This window comes from Anneissia japonica, unplaced genomic scaffold (genome assembly GCF_011630105.1).
Source record: "Anneissia japonica isolate Jap-2015-1 unplaced genomic scaffold, ASM1163010v1 scaffold665_len1252844_cov201, whole genome shotgun sequence".
Lineage (NCBI taxonomy): Eukaryota > Metazoa > Echinodermata > Crinoidea > Comatulida > Comatulidae > Anneissia > Anneissia japonica.
Genome location: NW_022757135.1, coordinates 539,583 through 562,853, shown reverse-complemented (window position 1 = coordinate 562,853; position 23,271 = coordinate 539,583). Strand labels below are relative to the sequence as shown.

The window sequence follows — 23,271 nt, the reverse complement described above, 5'->3', positions numbered from 1 at the left end:
CTTATTGTAAATAATGGGTCTTTTTATTGGAAAAGAAAATGCATGTTTAGCAATGGAGTCGGAAACAAAAAAATGAGTTGTTAATTGTTTATTAACGTTTCATTGTTTCAATAGATCAAAAACAGACATTTTATTCCAACCTCTCCAGATTTTCTGTACAAATACTAAATATTCTTGATACCTAATTGCATAAACCAACCAATTTTTCGATCACAAGGTATGGTATGAGATTGTAATTAAGTTAGCTAAAATTCCTGATTTTCCTACGGTCATGAGCTCATATCAAAGTGCACATAACATGACGTAAATATTCTCCGTGATCGAAAATTCCCTTATAACTTATTGATAACCCCGGATACAGCTGTCTTACATATCTGAAAAAAAATAACATGTAGTGGTTTTTTTTTAAATTCTCAATATCATGAAATATCGTAGAACACATCTATTATTATAATAAATTCTGCAGTTAAATAATAACAACTATAACAATAATAATGATAACAATAGTATTATTATTATTCATAATAATTAATAACAATAAATAACTTTGGAAGACAGATACAAAACTGTGGTACTCACTGGAAGACGCAACATGCCAATAAAAGTACAACACATTATTTATCTTATAAACTCCAAATGATCTTTGGTTTAATTTTATCCTTGAAGTTGTTTTGGTTTATCTTTTACGGAAGTTGGTCAAAGCAAGTGCATTAATTATACGCTGATTGAACTAAAGATCAGAAAGCGGTTGCGATTAGACGAAGAAACTGTGTGTAATATTTTTGCACTGCAACACAATATGTATAGCTCAGTATTTTCAAGGCATTTTAGTACAAATAAATGATGGCGTCGGCTCGTGCGAAATTCAGTTTTAGCCGTCCCAATTTCTTTAACTTTCGAAAACAACCTAAATCATATAAAACACTTCATATTGTATGATTAAAAATTACCAGCGTGTTAGATTTAAAAAAAATGTGTTCTTTAGACCTGTTAAATAAAGCACAGATGAGTAATGCCGGCCTACACGCAATATCAATGTAACAGATGGGCCCAAAATTTATTTAAAATATCCCGTGCCATCGACTAGGCGATTCACATTCGTAGATGATATATCTCCACCGATTTTAATATTATATAATGTAGCCAAATATAGATGTACGGCTTCTGTATTATGTTTTGCCAAAATGAATTGAATACAAATACTAAATAGGGTAATTTACAATGAAGATTTGACATCCCATCTACATTTCATTATTGGAAAAGCCTTGCTGATGGTTCAGATTCAGGTAAACGTACGTTTTATGGTTTCAACATGTTAGTATATGAAAACCAAGATATTCTTCAATAATGGTGGAAAACACGATAAAAATTTACAATTTTGAAAGACAAATATTCCAACAAGTAAAAAAAAAAAGGAAATCGTGTTTCAATAAGGAGACAACTTGCTTCAGCCATACATTAATAACCCCACCACGCGCACGCGCACTATTTACATTGAAGAACTTATAACTATGAAACAAATATAATTAGAAACACTACTGTACCTTATAAATCCACTAAACACAACTACTTTTCAGCTACTACTTGGAAAAAAAAAACACTTCGAAGGTTTAAATAAAATCTTGTTACTGTACGTATATATATATTATAGAAGTAAAAATAATGTACACCATTATAAATATTTTTATTATAGATTAATAAATATATAGTTAATTTTCAACCAAAATATGAAACAGAATGTATTTTGATAAATATATGAATTAACTAAACATATACAGTTTTAAAATCTTCAAATAAAAGTATTCCTTAACACCAATGTAATAAAGATATACTGTCTATAGTGAAATCGGGGAACCCTCAAAAAGTAATTTTAAAAGTTAAATTGCTCATTTTAATAGGACCAAATAAACGCCTTGCTCGAATAAACGCCATGAGACTTTTATTTTTTCCTCGAATAAACGCCCTCCTAAATGACTGTAAGCAATTTAATGGAAACAACATCATTCTCAACACAGTCTATTAATATTCTGCTCCAGTAGAATTACATTTTTTCAAACCTGGTTGGGATTAATAAGTCTTTAAGATCACGCAATAACAAATTTTATGGTAATTAATAGTTGAGGTTCTACATTTACAGTGAAATTAAGAGGCGTTTATCTGAGTACGTATTCATTTTACACAACAAAAAATAAATGCCTCCCTCGAATAACCACATCCTCAAAAACCCTTCTATACAATAAATGCGCAGGGAAATATTTAAATGGTATATGCAAAATTTGAGCTTTTAGCATAAATGTCGGAAATTGCTCTAGTTAAGTTTCCCTTTTAAATGGAATAGGCTACCAATAACTATTAAAGATGTGAAATACATTAATGGTATACTATTAATAATGTTTATAACTTTTACATAAATTTACATTGGAACAAATCATCATTTCTTTCTAAATCATCATCAAAATTTCTAGAGGGAAATACAAATTAAAAAACAACAACAAAGGATTAATAATCTATATATAAAAATTGATTAATAATCAACAAATATAGGAACAGCAGTTTTGATGCATCGGCCTAAGTTTATTGAAAGCACAACTTTCTTAAGTATGGATGGTCAGCAAATCAAATGTTCTTAACTCAATGCAGACAGTATATCTTTAAAAAAATATGAAGAAAAGCTTTACAAAATCAAAATTAGCACACACATATTGTAGTAGTTTTTGTTCATTTTTCCACTACAAGCCTTCTGTTTGGACAACTGCCATATCATACAACCAATACGACAGATTTAACATCATAGCTTCCCGATATAAATGAAAAAAAAAAACAAAAAAAAAAAAACAAGGGAGAAACATTGATATGGACAACAATCTGAAATACTGTAGAGGTACTGATCTGAAAATAACTACAGTATTTGCATTTTAAATTCCATGAAAACAGAGTTTATAAGATATTATTTAGATAGAATGTTACAGAAAAACAATGAGAATATATTTATTTTAATATTCCTTCAAAGATATCAGCAGCCAAATGAAAAGTACAATTTGGAAGACTTTTTTTCTTAAATTATGTTGATGTTGATTCCATAGAATCTTTGTTTATTAATGTCCAAAGTGATTGTCTTAAGACAGGTCATTGCATATAGATATAGAAAGATGAATGTATTGAATTTCTTGCAGCAGATGAATAAAAATTTTAGACAGCTTGTTGAACATGTGCCAATTGTATTGCATTTCTCGCAGTTTTAGTAATGGCCCTGTCACACTTGACGATTTAACCAGCGTATGCTGACGTATGAAAAAAATGGCATATACGCTGATGTACGTCGAATAAGTTATTGATAAGTTTCCAATAAGTTAAGCACGCTGAAGCACGCCTGTATACATCCTAGTACGGCGAGAACGTCGAAAAGATTTGTGCATGCACAAAAAATTTTGATGTATGCCAGCGTATGGCACGTACGTTCCGCATACGCTGCCATAAGTTGTAGGTAAGTTAAGCGATCGTTGACACACATTGACACACGTTACGAGTTCCAGACGATAAAAAAACTTACTGAACGTGTTTCTAACTTACAGTTATCGTATAATGGCGTATTGGCAGAGTTTAGGGGAATAGGTATATTAAAATGGGGTGATGGCGATATTATGATTTTGATACTGCGATGTCTAGAGTTAGGTTATGATTTGAATCGACGAGTAGCGGCCTTTTTATAGGCTATGACATGTGATAATCAGCGATACGCTGCCGGGCGCTGTGCATAAATTAGACTATCACTGGGCATAAGTTGTGAATGCCGGCAACACACTGAGCATTCGTTCGTGTAAGTTTTTTATAAGTAATCAAAACGTTCTATATAATTTACTAATACGAAAAAAAGCATCGATATTTTAGCATATGCCAGCATTTTAGAGAAATTTTGATACGTTTGGCATAGGCTGACTAAATCGTCAAGGTGTGACAGGGCCATAAGGTTTGCACTCCTCTACCATCACTGTCATTAATCCATCTGTAGTGTCATTCTGAAGTGGGTCACCAACATCTATTAGGACAAAGCTTGGCTGTAGCATTAACATTTCCCCTGTGTGTTGGGACATGCTCAAGCTGGCCCTGTTCTCATTAGTCAGTAGCTTGGTTTGACTGAACTCTGGAAAGGTCCATTACTTTCAAATGTTGATCTGTCAGACTCCAATAGATATGTTTCATCAGACTTTTTCTGATAAAGTAGAAAATTGTTAGATTCATAATATCTTCGGTTCCAACACTAAATATTTCAGCCAAATTAATGTTAGCCAACATACTTTTGCAGTTCCTGCTTTCTTCCACTAAACATTCTGATTCTGTTACAGCCTTCAAATCAGTCTTAAAAAACTCACTTATTTGAATATTAATTGTCTTGGAATTGTCAAATTACAATTTTATATTAGTATCATCAGACAAATTCTGAACAAATGTTGTCTGTTGTATTTGACTCACTAACCCGAGATAATGGCCAGCTTCCAAAAAAGATGATGATTGAACAAATGTTGTCTGTTGTATCTGAAACACTAAACCGAGATAATGGCCAGCTTCCTAAGAAGATAATGATGATGATCATCCTGACGCTCAGGTGACTGGAAGCACTCCTTCTCAATTGCGGAGTTCATAAAGTTGGCACTTGACCTTTTCTCCCTACCAAAGTTTACATTTATCTTCTGGATTCATTGCCTTGTCAGATGAACATTTAAATGCTTCTGAAAATTCCTTGGAATTTGAAAGAGAACCAATTACTCTGCAAAAAAAACCCCAAAAATTTCATGTGATTTTACACACACTGGATGGAACTACATAAAAGGCTATACTTTAAAGGTTTATGCTTGCGCAGAGATTGAACAATGATACCCCTATATAATACTGTTGTGCATTCTGATCAATTAAATGGTCGTGTAGGAAACCACAAAAGTTAAAAAACACTCTTTGGAGATTTAGCATCTAGAAATTTACAAATGCGTAAATCTTATGATTTAGGTTATTTACATAAGCAATACAAATTTGTGGATTGTTATTTTGCTTCTCTGGTTGCATTTTTAATAAAGTTTATGCTTGTATATGCATATGACTTAATTATTGTTTGTAAACTATACACATCTAGATGTGTATAAGAGACAGCGCTAGTCCTTCATGGCGCAGCGGGAACAGTTTGGTTTCCCAACCTCGAGGTGGGGGGTTTCAATTCCTCTCACTGTATTTCACTTCGATTATCTGCATTGCTTCTCTCCAGCCAGGAGTATAAATGGGTGCCTGGTGGGGTTGCCTGCTCCTGCACTGATTACCAGCAGCAACTCTCAAAGCTTGAGGACCCAATGACCAGGGAGAAGAAATGCGCTTTATAACCTCAAGGAAGAGGCGCATTATAAATGCCTACCAGTACAAGACTGAGTGGTGAAAGTAGAGAAAGCCAGATAGCATAAAGTATATATAAAAGGTTACAGCAGTTTGAACACATCAAGCAGCACAATAAACTTTACCTGTACTTAGCAACTGTGTGAGGATCAGTCAGAATGGCTTGTTTGAGGTATTTTGGAGTGTAGTATGTGCACCAGATTTGGGAGAACCCTACAAAGAACTGTTGATCACTTGTCAAATTTAGACCAACCAGAGTCTTTGTTTCATGGTTGTTGTTCTGCCATGCTTTGTAGGCCTTGTATGCAAGAAGTAGCCCTCCATTGTCAGCAATATTTTCCCCAAGGGTGTAAATTCCATCAAACTGTAAGTCAATAAAAAATGATTAATTTTTAAAATGTTCTTGGAATATATATTTGTACAAAACTACAATCCAACCTTGTCTTGACTAGGGATGCTCTGTATGGGGAAACAATTAGGTAAAAAATATAAAATTAGTGAACAGATTGCAAAAAAGATGTAGTAAAATGGTAACATAAAAATTTGGTTATATAAAATATAGAGGTGAACAAATTATTGAAGAACCGAAGTCTCACAAAATAGAAAAAAGGCATGATTACTATTCAGTTTATTCATTTTTAAATAGTCTAATATACAATTGTATACATGCTCCTGATCGTAAAGATGATATAGAACTGTTATGTAATAGGTATTACTATAGTATGTGGGGGCAAACTCTCTCACCAAAGGCCAATAATGTAACAATGAATCATTTAAGATCGCTGGAGCATGGTATTGGAATAAAATTTACCCCAAATTTTGCAAGAGGCTGGAACAATCAATATTTTTAAAAAGATGCATAAAAAGGAATATATTAAAGGTTTCTTTCAATTTTTAAACATTGACTTACAAGTACTTTTTGCAATTACACAATTTTAATAATATCCACATGGAGAAATTATTTAATTTTAAACTTTATCTTTGTAAATTTTTTAATACATTTTACAATCTTAATCAAATTTTCAAACACTCTTTAAGACATGTTTTTGAATGAATTATTTTTTTTATGTTGCTATTTTAGCGTAATATTAAGTATTGTATTTTTTTGTCCTTGTTTTAATAATTTTATCTTTCACTGATATAATCGGAACCTTGTGGTACATTACTTTAGTATGCTTTGACAGCGGCCGTATTCGACTGGTTGTTCTTCGTTAAACCACGCCCACCTGCGCAGTGGTAAAATCCTACTTAACGAAGTTGACCAGTCGAATAGAAAACTTTTAAATACTCAACAAAACAAAATGGCTGCATAGTTACCGCGATACACGCTGTGTAATCAAGGTTGCTTCGGTTTGTGGCGGAATGGGTTTATCGTAAAAAAAATGTTTTCAACCAGTTTTTGAATTCTGTTAGCCTACATTTATTTTTTGACTTCATGTGAGTATATATATATAATTGTTATTTTCTGAAATTTAATCTAAATTATATTAACTCAAATGTTGTTTCTAAATTGACCGGACATACTAAATTGACCAATTGGCCATATTTGTTTTGGTCACGTGGTTAACCGTGGATAACATTAATTTTCATTGTCAACTAAGTTTATTTTATGACCAGTTGAATGAAAATAATACTCAATGAAAAAATGTAGTTAACGAAATAAACCAATCGAATAAGCCCAATGTTATTATTGTACATTTACTTTCATTGGATATGTATCCAGAATAAATATGTTGCATAAAAAAACCCCTGAAAAGTCCCAAAAGTGGTTGTTAGTTGGAGCATGGAGGAAATATATTAATATATTAATATATTTCCTCCATGGTTGGAGGGAGACCTGTATGTAGTGAGTTTCACCAAGAAGTGCAGACCTTTTATGTATATTTTACTCCTGAGTTTGATATGAAACTTACATAGTTGCCATCGACGTTAAATTGACTGTACTGTTTAATGAAGCACTGTGATCTTTTTTGGAATGCTTCTAATGAGCTGTTTGCCCACCAGTTAAAGAGGTTTCCATATTTGTCGAATTCATGACCTTCGTTGTCAAAACCATGAGTCAACTCATGACCTATGACCATTCCAATACCACCATAGTTGATTGACCTATGACACATTAAAACAAAACAAAATTAAACAAAAACAAATATTTTCTTTAAATAGTATTTTTACTAGGTCATAAGTTATAAGCTATGTTACATTCGTAATCTAAAAATCTGCATGAGTGAAAAACTAAGCCATTCTGCATAATATTGAGATGCCTTTAGGTTATGTTCAGACACAAGTTACGCCAGCGTAATCGAGTGGTGTGAACTTGTGCACAGCATAGCGAATCCCAGTATTAATGCGCAATCACTGATAATCCACCAGCGGACCCTGGATTAGCGTAAGCAACAGAGTTACAACTGTTATGCACCAATGATTTTAAACCCAATCACAATAAGCCTAGATGTAAGCAGGAAATAAAATGCATGATTACTAATTTATATATTTGGCACAAATAATTTAACTAGCGTAACATAATTCACCAAGTCTGGACATCTTGCTAGTTGTACCTTGAAATAACGTATGTCCGGCATTAGATACACCTGGCGTATCTCACAGGTCAAAACATAGCCTATGTTTAATGGCAGTATGAAAGAGTGATAAAACTTACATAGGATAATTGGCGCCAAAGAAGGGTCGTTGAAATATACCAATGGGGAATACAATGTTGTTTGTGGAAGCACTATAGTAGGCATTCACTTCTGAAGGTTTCATCTCCCATCTGAAAGCCAACAAATTATAGCATATTAAAACATTAATAATATAGACAGACGGCACTTTAGACACTCATAACTGGCCCAGTACTGTATTGTATCGAATCGTAAATGCGCAAATAAGCGCCATGACGACAATTTTTGGAGGCTTCAGTGCGGTGCTTATTTTCCTTGCCCGTTGCCAATGTACCGTATTCCTGTGTGTGCGCTGAACCGTGGAGATCTCTAGGTCCCCGGTTCAAGACCCATCGCTGCCTCTCCTTGCGTTTCAGCTAGAAAACTATATTTGCCCCAACATTGATTACAGTTGATACTGGTGCATTTGGTAAACAAATGACCACAGCAAATACTATGGACAGGCTGAAGTGGTAAATACCTTGCCATGTAGCAATCTATATTACTTAATGGAGGACCTCTGAATTTTATTAACTGTAAAACATTTAATTTAATGATAAATATTGACAAGTTCAAACTTGTACTTCTACTTCTATATATAAAATTGTGTGCTACAAAAGTCTATTCAAAAATATAGCAACAACATGTAGCCATGTGTCTCAGTAAGTTTGTCTTAATTTTTATACAAACCTGAATGATTGATAATCATAATAGATATTTTTTTAAGTAATAAAAAATTATAAAATTATAAAAATTGTTAATATAATAATTATTTAACACTTACTCTGATTTGTCAACAGGTTGTCGTCTCCTTATTAACATTTTGTAGGTGAAGAATCTACGCACATTCAGTATATTACCAAAAAAGTCTTTCTCGTGGATTACGCTCTATAAAAATATAATGGTTTATGTGACCAGTATTAATATATGTTAATATAATTCTATTGAATAATGTTTTTGAGTGTTTTTGTATTCTTTTGATGTAATTAATATTTATATTATTTTCTTTTATTCATTCATTTATTTTCCGTACGGAATAGCACACAGCATGTAAGTAATAGCAAGTAATTTTATGCGTGTTATTTGTTGTGTATTTTGTTTATTTTAACATTTATTTTTGTATTTTTTTATTGCTAAAAGGAATGAAATAAAAATAAAATATTGGACGGCAGTTGCAAAAAAGCCACTTTTGGGAGATCTGTTTAAATACAGCTTGCTTAACATATCTTTTTCACAATGCTGTGCTACCTATCTACAGCTGAATTCCAGGAGACAATCAATTAATAAACAGAGTAGTAAAATCATTCATTTGTGAAAGATGGGATAATTTCAGGGAGGATTTGGCTTGTTCGCAGTAATGTAGGAGGCTGTCTCAATTTGTAGGACTATGAATTTATCAAAATTGCATTATAAATGAAAACTTTAATAGTCACAATTAATTCATCAACATTATATCATATTATATTTACAAATAATAAAAGGATGCAAAGCATTTGATAAAAAACAAATTTGTTTATTGTTTAATTAAACAACAACTATACATCCCAATAACAGGATGAATTGAGACTTTTAGTTATGAGAAAAGTTTTAGGATTCAAACTTTAAACCTTGGTATTAGAAGGTGAATGCATTTCCCATCAGTCAAATGTATATCAAAATTAGAACTTGGATTACATTTCACCTACTATATCAAATATGGCGAAGGCAAGGTAAACAAGTCACTCCTTGCAAATCGTGTTTCTGAGATAATAGCTGAAACATGTTGAAATGTGAACATTTTTAAAATTTATTTTATTAGATTTAACTAAACCTTTATATATCTATACATCATACAAAAGTTCTTATATTCCCATTTTTTATGTTAAATTCCCAAAAATCGAAGGCTGGTTTCAACCCTGTATTTTTTTTTTCTTTTTTCTGTGAATAGGGACTGGTTTGGCTTTTCTTTGCAACAAATAATTGAGCTGCGATACCATACAAAAAAAAAAATTGCATCTGGTACTCGGAGTTAAATAAAAAATTTGCCCTCTGATCTAATCCATACCTATGCCCACCTCTGGTCAAGGATAATCAGAAATATATGATTTGACAGATAATTTAATTGTCCAAATCTCACCTTATTGTAATATTCATCAAGATCAGCTGGCCTCTCAATCCAGTCTGGATATGCTATCTTATCAATAATAGCGTTTGCTTTATCTTTGGCAACACGTTTTGTTTTATCATCCATCCAATCAACATCTTCAAGGTTTTCACTAAATGCTTCTTTTATACCAGTGACCATTTCTTCAGTCTTCGACCAGGAAATAAAAAATGGCAATAATTATATATATATTATTTAAATATAAATATATTTATTATATAAATATAATCCTTTATACTCTTTCACCACTGTCATAACTAATATTTAATATTGTTTGTTTTTTGTTTGTTTTTTTTTCCCTTTTAGGCACATGGCCAAATACTTACCAATAGCGACTTAATAACTGTCCTATTAGATAGGTGGCAATCCTTTCAAAGAGAACTCGCAAAACGATTTTTTTTTTTTGAGGGGATTTTTCATATTTCATTAGAAAATGAATCAATTTTATTATCCTTATTTTGGAATTTTTTATAAAGTTATAGGTAATTTACGAATTCGCCAATGACGTCATTGGCGAATAAAGTAACCCCAGATCGTAATGCCGCTGGCGGCGCTATACATTACTTGCTGTGTTTTGCTGTGTTTTGCTGTTACTACTACTCTTCTTGTTTATCACTCAAGTCTCCTATGCCTAATTAGTATTATGAAAGTGTAGGCTTAGGCCTACAACTAGTATTGTATGAAATTATTAAAAATTCCTCTATGAGATTGTATAATAAATAATGAAGATACTGCATGGTACTGTATATAGTAGTAATGGTAATGGTACTGTATATAGTAGTAATAGTAATGGTACTGTAATAGTAGTAATGGTAATGGTACTGTAATAGTAGTAATGGTAATGGTAATGTATATAGTAGTAATGGTAATGGTACTGTATACAGTAGTAATGGTAATGGTACTGTATATAGTAGTAATGGTAATGGTAATGTATATAGTAGTAATGGTAATGGTACTGTATATAGTAGTAATGGTAATGGTACTGTATATAGTAGTAATGGTAATGGTACTGTAATAGTAGTAATGGTAATGGTAATGTATATAGTAGTAATGGTAATGGTACTGTAATAGTAGTAATGGTAATGGTACTGTATATAGTAGTAATGGTAATGGTACTGTATATAGTAGTAATGGTAATGGTACTGTATATAGTAGTAATGGTATTTTTAAATCATATTATGATGTTTGAAATTTTTATAAAAAGTGTAATTTTTTAATTTGTAAATGAAATCTCAAATATTGAAAAATTTGTAAATATTCTAAAATAAATATTATAGTAACAATTTTATTGTCACAAGGGAGCTCTAACGTCAAACACAGTCGAATAGGGAATGAGGAGGATTGTTAGGGAGACAGTTCGTATAAGGCACCCTGGTTGGATTCGGGAACAATGGCAATTAGTCGGTTATCCAGGTAAGTATTCATGAAATAGACTTTGTAAATTAATGTCCCACTTCATTATACATCATTTTATTGTTAACAGCAATGACTTTTTTTGTTGAATAAAAGATACCAAGATAATATATATAACACCAGCGAAAAAAATGATAGTAATATATAAGTAACTTTTCACATACAAAAAAAAACTGGTGTCTAACTTGATCTGTCTGGATCAAACCCAGCAATCAGTGAAGGTTCCATGACAAATCACCCACATTAAATGCAACCAATAAATGAACGTGGGTTATACCCAATGTATTGCTGGGTCTGCTGGCCTGTAGCATGACTCAATTTGTGGGAGGTTCTTTTCAGTAGAAAGTGGATCCTTTGGCTTGTAACATTGTAAGTATATCAATTTTTCGTTTTTAAATGTGGACCTTCTCCAGTTTTTGGGCGGTTCATCGTAACCCCCTTAACCCCCCACGCTACAGGCTTGGTCTGACAGTGATGCACAAACCAATCTGACAGGAATACCATAAGAACCATTACAAGTTGCATTATTGCAGGTAGCCGTAGTTCTACCTTTGCCTAGCTTCATGGGTCTGTAAAATGCACCAGATCAGGAAAATTCTGGACCATGGAGGATAGCATTTTTTTGTTGACATGGAATGATGATGATGATGAAGATGATGACAAAGGTGATGATGACGATGATGATTACAAAATATTCTTACTTTTTTGATGTCGCTTTTACTAAATCATTCAGTTTTGAAAAGTAAGTTGGAGTGTAAACAATGATATTTTCATCTGTTGGCACAATGGTTCCAAATATGTTCTTCATAAATGTTTTCAATTTTAACTGCAATGAGATACAACATTAACATAATAGTACAGAATAACTTACATAATGTGCTACTGTGTCTATACTTTACCAATCAACATAATTATTAGGGTAATTTACATACATTTGGTTCTACATAATATACTTGAGCAAATTTTACCTTATGATATTTTGCATTAGGTGAGAAGTTAACTAACAATAGGTGCCATATCCTCTACTTGAATTACATTATGGTAATTTATATAAGGTCAGAGGTTAACTTACATTGGGTGCCATATCCTGTAATTGAGCAAACTGCATCTTATGATAAATTTTCTCAGGGTTCCTCAGATCATTTTTGTCTACAAAAATCTACAAGATTAAAAAAAAAAGTGATTAAAAAAAAATTACAATAATTTGGAAGTTTTAAGGATTATGTCATCTCACTTTACAATCACCTTCCCCATTTTTGTTATCACAATACCAATCAAAAGAAAAAAAAATAACATGGCCCCAAATGCCCGGAATGTATTGCCCAATTGACAAGTAATCATGAAGTATTTAACTTGATATTAGGTTTTTCTTATCATTTTCATTGTCCGTAGCTACCTTCTTTGCATATGAGAAATAAATGCACTAAAATCACTTGTATCATCAAATATCATCATCTGATTTATCACTATCTTCATTAATTTGGCGAGTCGCATGGCCGAGCAGTTAAAGCGGGGTGCCGCAACCTACAGCTATAACATCGGCGCTCGTTCAAACGGCACGCTCGTCTATGGTTCCGGAGGTGGAACAAGTCTTCTCGGAAAAGGACTGGGGTAGGGGGGTTACCCTGGTGTACTGGTCCATCTGTTGTGGACAGACGAGTGTAGCTGGTACCGGTTTACTGGCCATCTCAGACACGAAGAGACCCTTAGGGGAGAAGAAAGTTACTGTATGAGCTATTGTAGTCCACGCTTTGAGTGCTCTGATCTTCATGAAATAGCACAATGTAAATGATGTAAAATTATCCAGGCTTTACTTACCTTGGCAAGTTCAGTTTCAAATTTCACCACTTCACGCATTGCATTGTGGGTCTTGTCATGCAAATCATGATGAGCGTTGGCTTCCAGCTTGTTTCCATTGTAGGTAATCAGTTCGGCAACTCTTGCACCAAAGTGAACGTATGCTTCACGAAGTGTCTAAAAATAGTACATGGAAATCAAACCAAAAAAAATCAGAGAAACCAACAGCAACAATATAAAAAAAAAAAAAAATATCATTCCAATTTAAAATTATAATAATAATGTAACTTCATGAAAATAAATAGGTACTAGAAAAAATTAAATCACAACATCATTGTGCTGAATTGCGTTTCGGCATGGTCTGTAGGGGCAGATCCAGAATATTTTAAACGGAGGGAGCACAACCTTTTCAGAATATATAAGCGAGTATCCCTTATTTCAATACATAATATTGATATACATTGGAATTTTTTAATTTAGTGGCAAAACTAAGTGGGGGGCCCCCTACTGTAGCAGTCATAGAGGTGCTAGTAGATTCATGCTGACATAATTCCACAATGACTAGGGTATGGACCTGACTACCAACCAAGTTTTTAAAATGCACACCGGAGCCGGAGAGTACAGTAGATTCTGTCTTTAAAGCCTTCATCCAAGAAAACTAGGTTCTACACCAACCCCCCATGTGATAAGGGTCATGAACCAGTGTGAATGTGAAGACTGCAGTCTAAGTAGGAGGAGCCCTCTTTTTTCTTTTTTTACGTATCAGCTTTTCAGATCAAGGCATGATGCTGATAACAGTGATTCAGATCGACACAGGCCAAAGTAGAATATTATGAAAGTTACAACTTAATATACAGGTAACAAGAAGAAATCAACTGTTGAAATGCATTTAGGAAGGAAAAACAAATATTTTTTTTCACTTGGCCTAACTGCAAATTGGAATCATTATGGTAATTGTAATACAAATTAACAATTCCTATTACTTTTTATTTCAATAGTCTTTTGTTTATTTTTTTTATTATTCCATTTTTGTATAGGTCACTAATATCAATTTATCTTGCTACATTCAACAGCAAATTCAGGTCTCAAACACTGCATTTTAATGCAAATTATTTGTAAGTGGTTTTTTTTCATACAAGTATATATAAATTACAATTGATTTGTTGGATTAAATCTCCCTTTTTTATGGATTTATGATCACCAGCATTGAAATGTAGCTTTGATTCAGATGATGATTTTAAAGGGCAAAATATTCTCCTAGTATATCTCATGGTGATTTTTTTTTTATTATGTGAAGAACTCAATTCTGTAGTGCAGTTATTGCTAACAATTTTTTTTGCTTATCACTTCAATTTATTTAATCAAAATCAATCAAGTATTAATTCAATCGATCATCTATTCAGTTAATTATTCAATGATTACATCAATGAATCAATCAATCAATCACTTAATCATTCAATTACTCATTGAGTTTTATTATTATACCCCATAAAAAAACTTATTCTTATGAAATCTTTGTAAAAAAAAAAAAAAACACTAACCGTGTCATTACTTGTGTAATATTCCGGTGCCTTCAAACCAATTCCAGCTTGCGTGAACTAAAATGAATAAAGCAAAATATTTAATTAGTGATAATTACTCATAGACTGTATTGAGCTAATCAAATTGACACCTAATAACCATATTCGCCAAGTAAAATATTGATATAATGGAAAAATAGAAAATCTTGGTTAAATTTTGTTGGGTTTCTGCCTCACAAATAACCAACTAGTTCACAATGAATTGACCACTTTGTATCAATATATCAATGACTTGCAAATATTAAAACTGTATGGCAGTTTGTGTGATTCCCATATGCTTGCTGAAATCTGTAAACACTTCAACAGTCAGGATGTGCCAAGCCTACATACACAGAATTATTGAGATTTTGTATAAATTTATTGGTAGCTTTCTGTTACAGACTGGACAGGTGTTCTAGGAAAGCAGTGACTTACTACCTCAAACTTGGCAAAAATTAGTAGGTGGGACATAGGGTCATTGTTGGTATATTTATATACAGTATAGCACATTTATGGTAAGCCCTCTATGTACTTCACATTATGATTACTGAAGTCATTGGATCAAACGCTTATGGAACACAAACTCAGCTCCCTGGGGGAGTATTCCATAATGTTGCAGCAGCTAATCAGCGCATTTTGGCATTTAACCCTACCAGGTTCCCAAGCAATGCAGATAAATTGCCTTGCTGAAGGACACAAGTGAAATGCACAGCGAGGGATTGAAACCGTGACAACAAGGTTGGGAAACCAAGCCGTTCCCCTGCATGAAAGCACTTCAGAAAATTTCAATTTGAGGAAACAACTTATAAATTTACTCATTTGTTTAAGCATTTTTATTTATTTTAAGCTATATACTGTAAAGTATATATATTTTTACTTCCTCTTAATACCAACAAATGTTTAATACAACTTTCCTGAAAGAGAGAGCTCATTGAGTAGGCCTAACACTTACTTTTCTCATAGTAAAATAAAGTTATTATTAACTGTAAGTATAATAATGGTATAAAAATAAAACCTCAAAGCCAACAGCTTCACTTTGAAGAGTAAGTTTAGTTTTAGAAAGCTACATAAAATAATTTTTTTAGACTATCACAACATCAAAAGACCAACTATTATTATTATTATTATTAATATTTATTATTATTAGTATTATTATTATTATTTAAAACAACAATTTACATGTACATTGGCTTTATATTTCACTCGCGTATAAAGACAAGGCTTAAAATAACAAACTACGATCGAAAAACAGGGGTTCGTCTTTTACGCACAACATACAAATTTTAGAATTCTTAAATCATGTTCATCTTATATGCAATAAAGCTACTAAATGTTAGTTTGAATGAACGCAGTTTAAAAAATGGGAAAATACGATTTTGATGAATATTTAAAAACTCATAAAATGGTACTATTTTGGAAGAATAGTCTTGCATTTGGCTCTCTTTTAGCCAGCCAGATAGACGCAGTATCAAGACTATAAAAAGTACAATAAAGTAGGGGTCTTATAACGCTCGACACACAAAAATCATTCAAAATCTTCTGAAACTCGTGGGTAGTCTTATTCATATGCAGGTTGCCTGTACATGAGTATATACAGTATGTTTTGCATGTCTTGAATATTATGCTATGCACGCAAGTTTTATCTACAAATAATATTCATCACCTTGAATCCATGTACTTGTACACATTAAAAACAAACACATTTAGTATTATCTTTATCTTATAAATATATTGGAGCATGTAAACAAGGTCATAAATTTAAGTAAGATGAATTAATTGACAGTAACATGTAAGCTGGTTGTTACGTTGTATATAATAGACTGGATGATCACTGTAAATCCCTGGTTTAATCCCAGCTTATCTGTGATTAATCCCATCTACCATACATAACATATGTTTTCAACTAAAGTGTGTTTCTACTGATTATCGAGAAAGAAATGGTTCTTTCTTGGTATTCTACTGAATATCGAGAAAGAAATGGTAATTTTTTGTTCCTTCCTGTAACGCCTTGAGCACTATTGCAGTGGATTTGTGCGCTTTATAAATCTTATTATTAACTTATCATTGGTTAGTAATTGGATTGCATTTTTACTCCACATGAAACAGTTACCAGGTTGATTCTCCATGATGTAACAATCCCAGAAAATATAATAAATTTAAAATAAAAGTTTCTACTGCCACAAAGAACCGTTAAAAAAAAGAATGGTTCTTAAAAACGGTTCTTTCTCATCAGTAGAAACATGCCCTAAAATGGATTTGTCAGGGATACCATCTAATTTATACTCTCAAACTCGAATTTTTGGTGGATTTGGTAACCCTCTCTCATATACACCATAAAATATTGTGAATTAAATGTAACTTACTTGAATGATGTTTGCACTTGAGTTCTTATCATCAGCACTGACCCACATACCAAACAGAGGGTCAACCTTCAATTGATGGATTTTCACTAGAGTGTCCGTCATGTCCCAGCTAGACTCCTCCCATTTTTTGGCTTCACTGTTATTAGCTATAAGGCTCCACCCACCTATGTAGTTGATTAACTGAAATGAAGAGATGACATTAACTGAATGGTTGTTGCAGAAGCTGAATATGGAAAGTTAAGATTTCAGCAGGAAAAAGAAAGTAAATTTTCAAATGAGGATTGTTAACAATGACGTTCATGATATAACCATTATTTTTATAATGGCTAATGTCAGGAAAGTGCTATGCTGTGTATTCGGTTGCTTATTAAACAGCCTACTGTAATTGTAACTGAAGTAGCAGATCCAGGAATTTTAAATCCATCACTGAACTTGCAATCTGAATAAAGTGATATAAAATATTAATATAACATCTTGTATATACCTTACAGTACATTACATCACTTATACCACATTCGTAAAGATCACAGCCAAGTATATTTCTACACACACACAAATAACAAGAACTGAAATTGTGGTATCTTGCAGGAATGGAAAGTCTATACAATACAGTGCTGAATACTCCCCTTACCTCGATAGCAGGCTTTACCCCTACTTCATCCAATTTAATTTCATCCATACATGATTTATAGTAGCTCTTAGCTTTCTTCACTGATAATGATGGAACACCTTTGTAACTGTTGCCATCTTCTTCAAGAATCTGGCGAGGGAAAAAAAAGATCATTTACCATATATACTTGTGTATAAGGCAATCTGCATATAAGACGACAACCAAGGTTTAGAAGATGTTGGGCATATAAGACAATACTGCTTTTTAGGGTTTTGATACTGCATCTAGCTGGCAAAAAACGAAGCTAAATGTAAGTAATACAGATATGAGATTTTAAATGTTCATCAAAATCTTATTTCTCCATATTTAAAACTGTGTTCATCCATAGGCTCACTAACATTTTAGTAGCTTCACTGCAGTAGTAAATTCGCGTGCTACGATCCGTTCAAAAGATGTGATTTAAAGAATTTGGAAGCAGTTTGGCGCAGTGGGAATGGTTTGGTTTCCCAACCTTGAGGTCGGGTTTTAATCCCTCGATGTGCATTTCGCTTGTGTCCTTGAGCAAAGCACTTTATCTACATTGCTTCTCTCCACCCAGAAATATAAATGGGTACCTGGTGGGGTTGCCTGCTCCTGCACTGATTACCAGCAGCAACACGATGTGGACGCAATGAACAGGGAAAAGAACTGCGCTTTATAACCTCAAGGAAGAGACACATTATAAATGCCTATACTAGTACCAGTACCAATACCAATCTAAAATTTGTATGTCACACGTAAAAGAAGACCCCTTGTTATTTGATCGTAATTTCCTATTTAAATCCTTGTTTAATACGCGAGTACATACGGTAATTTAAACACAAAGCCCACTCTCAATCAGTTATTAATTAGAAATTGTTCTGAGATGCTTCTTGTAAAATCAAGATTCTTTAAAGGTGGACGGTAGCTACCTACTGTAGAGCATATTTAGATAAAAATAAGTAATGAGGATGAATCCTGCGATAAAATCTTTTCTAATTTGATTTTCAAATACAGTAAGGAATTAAAAAACTGTACTTACACTTCGTAACTTATATTGATTATCTTGATATACTTTAGCAAAAGCTCCCCATTTGGGCTTGCCATCTGGGATACGTGCTGCCTCAAGCCATCCCCCACATGCGTATTGGTAGAAGTCCGTGCAGGGGTCGGCCTTAAAATCCATATAACTAAGAACTTGACTACTTGCTTCTATACATTCTGGATCATAGCAACCAATCTGAAATAAGTTAGTAATGAAAGGGCATGAATGGACAAATTTTTTTTTTTTTTTTTATCTCATTTACTTCATTATATTTTTATATGTACTATAATATTATTGTTATAATATTTATATATATTTATTGGCCAGGGTTTAGAGATGACGACTTGATGTGTTAGACTCATGTTATCTCTAGTCATGCTCCTGGTCAAAATAAATTTTATCTGTGAAGAATTTGTAATAAATAAATAAAAAATTTAAATGTTGTAACGTCTTAGTTTATAATAGTTTATAGTAAAATAGATCACATTACTCCTTGATCACATGATCTTCTGATTGCTCTCAGATCATGTGACTTCACGAGGTAGGATTTACGATTTATATACTTTCTGATTGTACAGTTTGTAAATCATATAATTTTCTGGATAATTAAGAAATGTAAAAAAATGATGACTCACGATATGTGGCGTTGATATAATGTAGAAAATGGCAATTGATAGACTGATTAATATGACTAGAAGGAAAAAGGTGATCCACGTAAGGCACTTCTCACGTTTTGTGTATTGTATTACATCCTGATCCGACTTTCTGGCTAATGATGCTGTAAAAAAACAAACAAAATATTACAGAAAATATGTATGTAATATTAATTGTCATTAAAAATTATTTGGAATTTTAGTTGCTTAAAAATACTGATGATGAATGCAGTAACATTTAAAATAATGTTTAAAACATTGCTGTTTATTTAATTTGGAACATAGATTTTACCTCATTTTTCATTATTACCGTAGGAGGCAGACGTTTAGTATGCACTTTGAGGTGCAGAGAATTTGACTTCAGAAATTGGTTCAGGGTGGTCCAAGAATCATTTTTGGCTTGGTAACATATTTTCAAAATGTGGTGAAAGGTCGAAAGGTTAGGGTCAAATGTCAAAGCTATAAGGACCTTGTATCTCTGCAACCACAGGTGATAGAGAGTTGAATTTAATGCCAAATTGTTCGGAACATGCATATTTCTATTTGCTCTAATAGAACATTTTGCTAACAAATAACCGGAAATGCCGTTTCTGACCTTTGACATGCTTCTAGGTCTATTAGACCTCCATGTGTCTAGAGTAGAGGATATTTTGTTATCATTCTAATGTTTCGTTTTGAGGCTCGATCAGTAGAGCAACCATATCCCAGGGGCGGATCCAGGATTTGAAAGAGAGGGTTTAAAATGTTTCAAAAAAATTCCAAAATGAAAGGGGGTCCAAGATGGCCGGAAATAAGATTTCCCGACTTCTGAGGAGTCTTTTAATGGCCTTGAAGTTCTTTAAAATTCCCCCCTCTTGAAAAAGGACAGGTAATTTTATCGCATTCTTTGGCCTACACATAAAGAGAAAGCTAAGAAAGAAATAGGCAATATATTATTATATTCCAACAATACTGAGTAGTTAGTTAGGTAATCTTTCTTCCATGGATCGATGAACTGATAAGCCTGAAGAACGCACTTTTGTACATAAATTATTACGACGTTGAACCAAAAACAGTGCGTAAAATTTATTTTTGAAGACTAGTCGGGCTAAGCCTATAGTTTGTCTTGCCACTGCAATCCTATTAAATGATTGTCATCTTTGTTTTTTAAACTACTCTATTGGATTTTAAATTTCAATCCTCATTGTACAATATTACATATCCTCCTTATATCCTCCATATAATATTCAATAATGACATTATTAAATGCAATGTTTGATTACACTTATCATTCAATGTTAAGAATTACATGTTTTGATGCAACACTACACATCAGATGGTTTACTGCATTTCTCTATTGTATCTATTGTAAATAAGAGCACAATGAATTATGCTCTTCACTACTGTACAATCTGCTATATACAATAGAGTAAATAACAGAGCACATGCAGCACTATTTAGGCAAACACTGAACTGTATTCCAGATGTTATACATAATCGTGCTCTATTGAGCTATCTGCCAGCTGTGTAAAATCTAATGGCAACACTTCACAATAGAAGATGTAATACAAATAAATTGTAAATTGTAAATAATAAAGGAGAATTCTATGAGTGCGAAAAAAGTAGCCCCAACCAGGATTACAAACTCTAAATTCGAGCCATATCTTTTATAATTTAGATTTTTACGGAATCAACTTGAAATTTAAAATATTCTCTAACTCCATTGAACAGGAAGCCAGAAAAGAATTTTGGTCAACTGACAACAATAGATTTTGTAAATTATGTAAAGAAAATAAAAAGAAACAGAAGACCATTTTTTACTATATTTGATAGTGAAGTACTTGATAAAATTAGAGTTAAATTATTTACAGAAATTCAAAATCAATTGTATGAGAATAATATATAACTTATATGATGACCTTTTAGGTCAAATTATAGATTGTAAACAATATTTAACAAATGCATGGCGACTTCTGTCCGAATTATATACCACATAATAATACAGTAATGTTTAATCACCCCCCCACCCCCAACTTAATTTTTTTTTTAGTTGTACTGTATTTATGTTTATTTTTGTTGTATCAAATTACATTAGCTATGTAGTGTTTTTTGATTATTTTCAATAATTTAATTTTCAAGTCTAATTAAGGTCCCTTCATAAGAAAATCACAAGGTATCTTTAGTTGTTATTAAGGGTCCTTTGTGGTAACCATGTGAAACATTACTTAAGAATACATTTTTTGCTCTCTTTGACATTAAATTCTTTCATATTATTCAAATTTTATTACAGTAAAACATCCATTTTACGTATCCCTTGGTAGAATTGGTAGTGCAAGTGTCTCATGTCTTGGAGTGGCTGTTGCACACCCCTGTAAGGTTGGTATGCAAGTAAACCCCCCTCCCCGGGACACAGGGTTAAAAATGAGTAAAATGAGAGCTATAAAAGGGTAAAAGAATCATTTAAATACGACATTTCCTTATGAAGTTACAAGCATTCAAACATAAAGCTGTTTAAAGAACAATTTTTGAGAAATCAGCCTTCAAAGTTTATGATTTCGGGCATTTCTCAGGCAGAGACCATCACCAAATCGTTAAAAATTGTTGTTTTAACATTGAAAATGGGAAAAATAACAGCATGGCAAGATATACTGTATATAAAGGTAGTTTAGTGCAATAAATAGATTTCAAAAATTTTGACATTTCAGCATGTTTTACGAAACACAAATTGTGACGAGTGACTGGTTTGGCTTGTCTTTGCCACATATACAGTGTCTGTTGTCTGACCCACAAACTGAAAAATAATGCTTATCTTCTCTATGACTTACTTAAATTCCATTCCTCGTCGCTATCATCCTCGTTGACCTCTTGTAGAAACTTAGTCGTAGCCTCGGGATCATCATAATACGGAGCGGCTCGTTTCTTGTTCGACATCTCTAACGAGCTTACAAACCAGGAACCTAGTAAGAGGATAAGCTGGCTTGTGATTGGTCAGTTTTGCATAGAGCGTAAGACGCTAAAACAATGAAGAATCTACATAAAGAAAAGAAGGAAAGATAATAAAAAAAGTGGAAGAAAGCACTGAAAACAACCATTGAAAGAAAACATAAAATAAATAAGAGTGACAGAAAATGAATTTGATTACACAAGACATAACACAAGACATGACTATAGTTTAAATTATAATAAATTTCACTTATAATTTTCAATCTGTAGTCATAATATGTAATAAACTAAACACTTCTCAATTGCCAGCAATTAATTGAATAATGAAGAGTAAACTTTTAGAATACGAATGCAGACAATACTTTAATAGCTGCTATTACATAGCCTATATTGTTGTAGCTTCCCTGTGATCCGTGTGGGAAATGCACGCTGGTAATCTTTTTATTAAAAGGAACAAGAGGAAAACAATGAAGAGCCGGAAACAATTTCATCACTCCACACCTTAACAATGCCAAAGGTCCAATTAAAAAACATTTAACAGTTGAAAATTAATAACTTATATAAAATAATTTATAAAAATTGATGTAAGTATACTAACCTATCTCTCTACCATACATGAGGGTAGTAGATGAGTGCTAACCGTCCTACATATATTAACCGCCCCTTTTGGCCATATGCTCCACTGCGCTATTACTAATTAACTGTCTAGTAACAAAGT

General features: G+C 32.7%; 1 protein-coding gene across 1 annotated transcript; it reads right to left on the bottom strand.

The window, feature by feature from the left end:
• Window positions 1-73: 73 nt before the first annotated feature.
• Window positions 74-23,271, bottom strand: LOC117124448 (endothelin-converting enzyme 1-like). The gene is made up of 17 exons (XM_033270680.1): window positions 23,152-23,271; window positions 22,436-22,567; window positions 19,614-19,756; window positions 18,976-19,173; window positions 17,937-18,065; window positions 17,306-17,485; window positions 14,925-14,981; window positions 13,405-13,560; window positions 12,659-12,745; window positions 12,288-12,412; window positions 12,071-12,155; window positions 10,147-10,323; window positions 8,815-8,918; window positions 8,033-8,143; window positions 7,290-7,482; window positions 5,502-5,740; window positions 74-4,765 (listed from the first exon to the last, which is right to left on the bottom strand). Exons 1-17 carry the CDS (start codon window positions 23,168-23,170, stop codon window positions 4,666-4,668), a joined length of 2,235 nt encoding a protein of 744 aa, XP_033126571.1. The 5' UTR covers window positions 23,171-23,271; the 3' UTR covers window positions 74-4,665.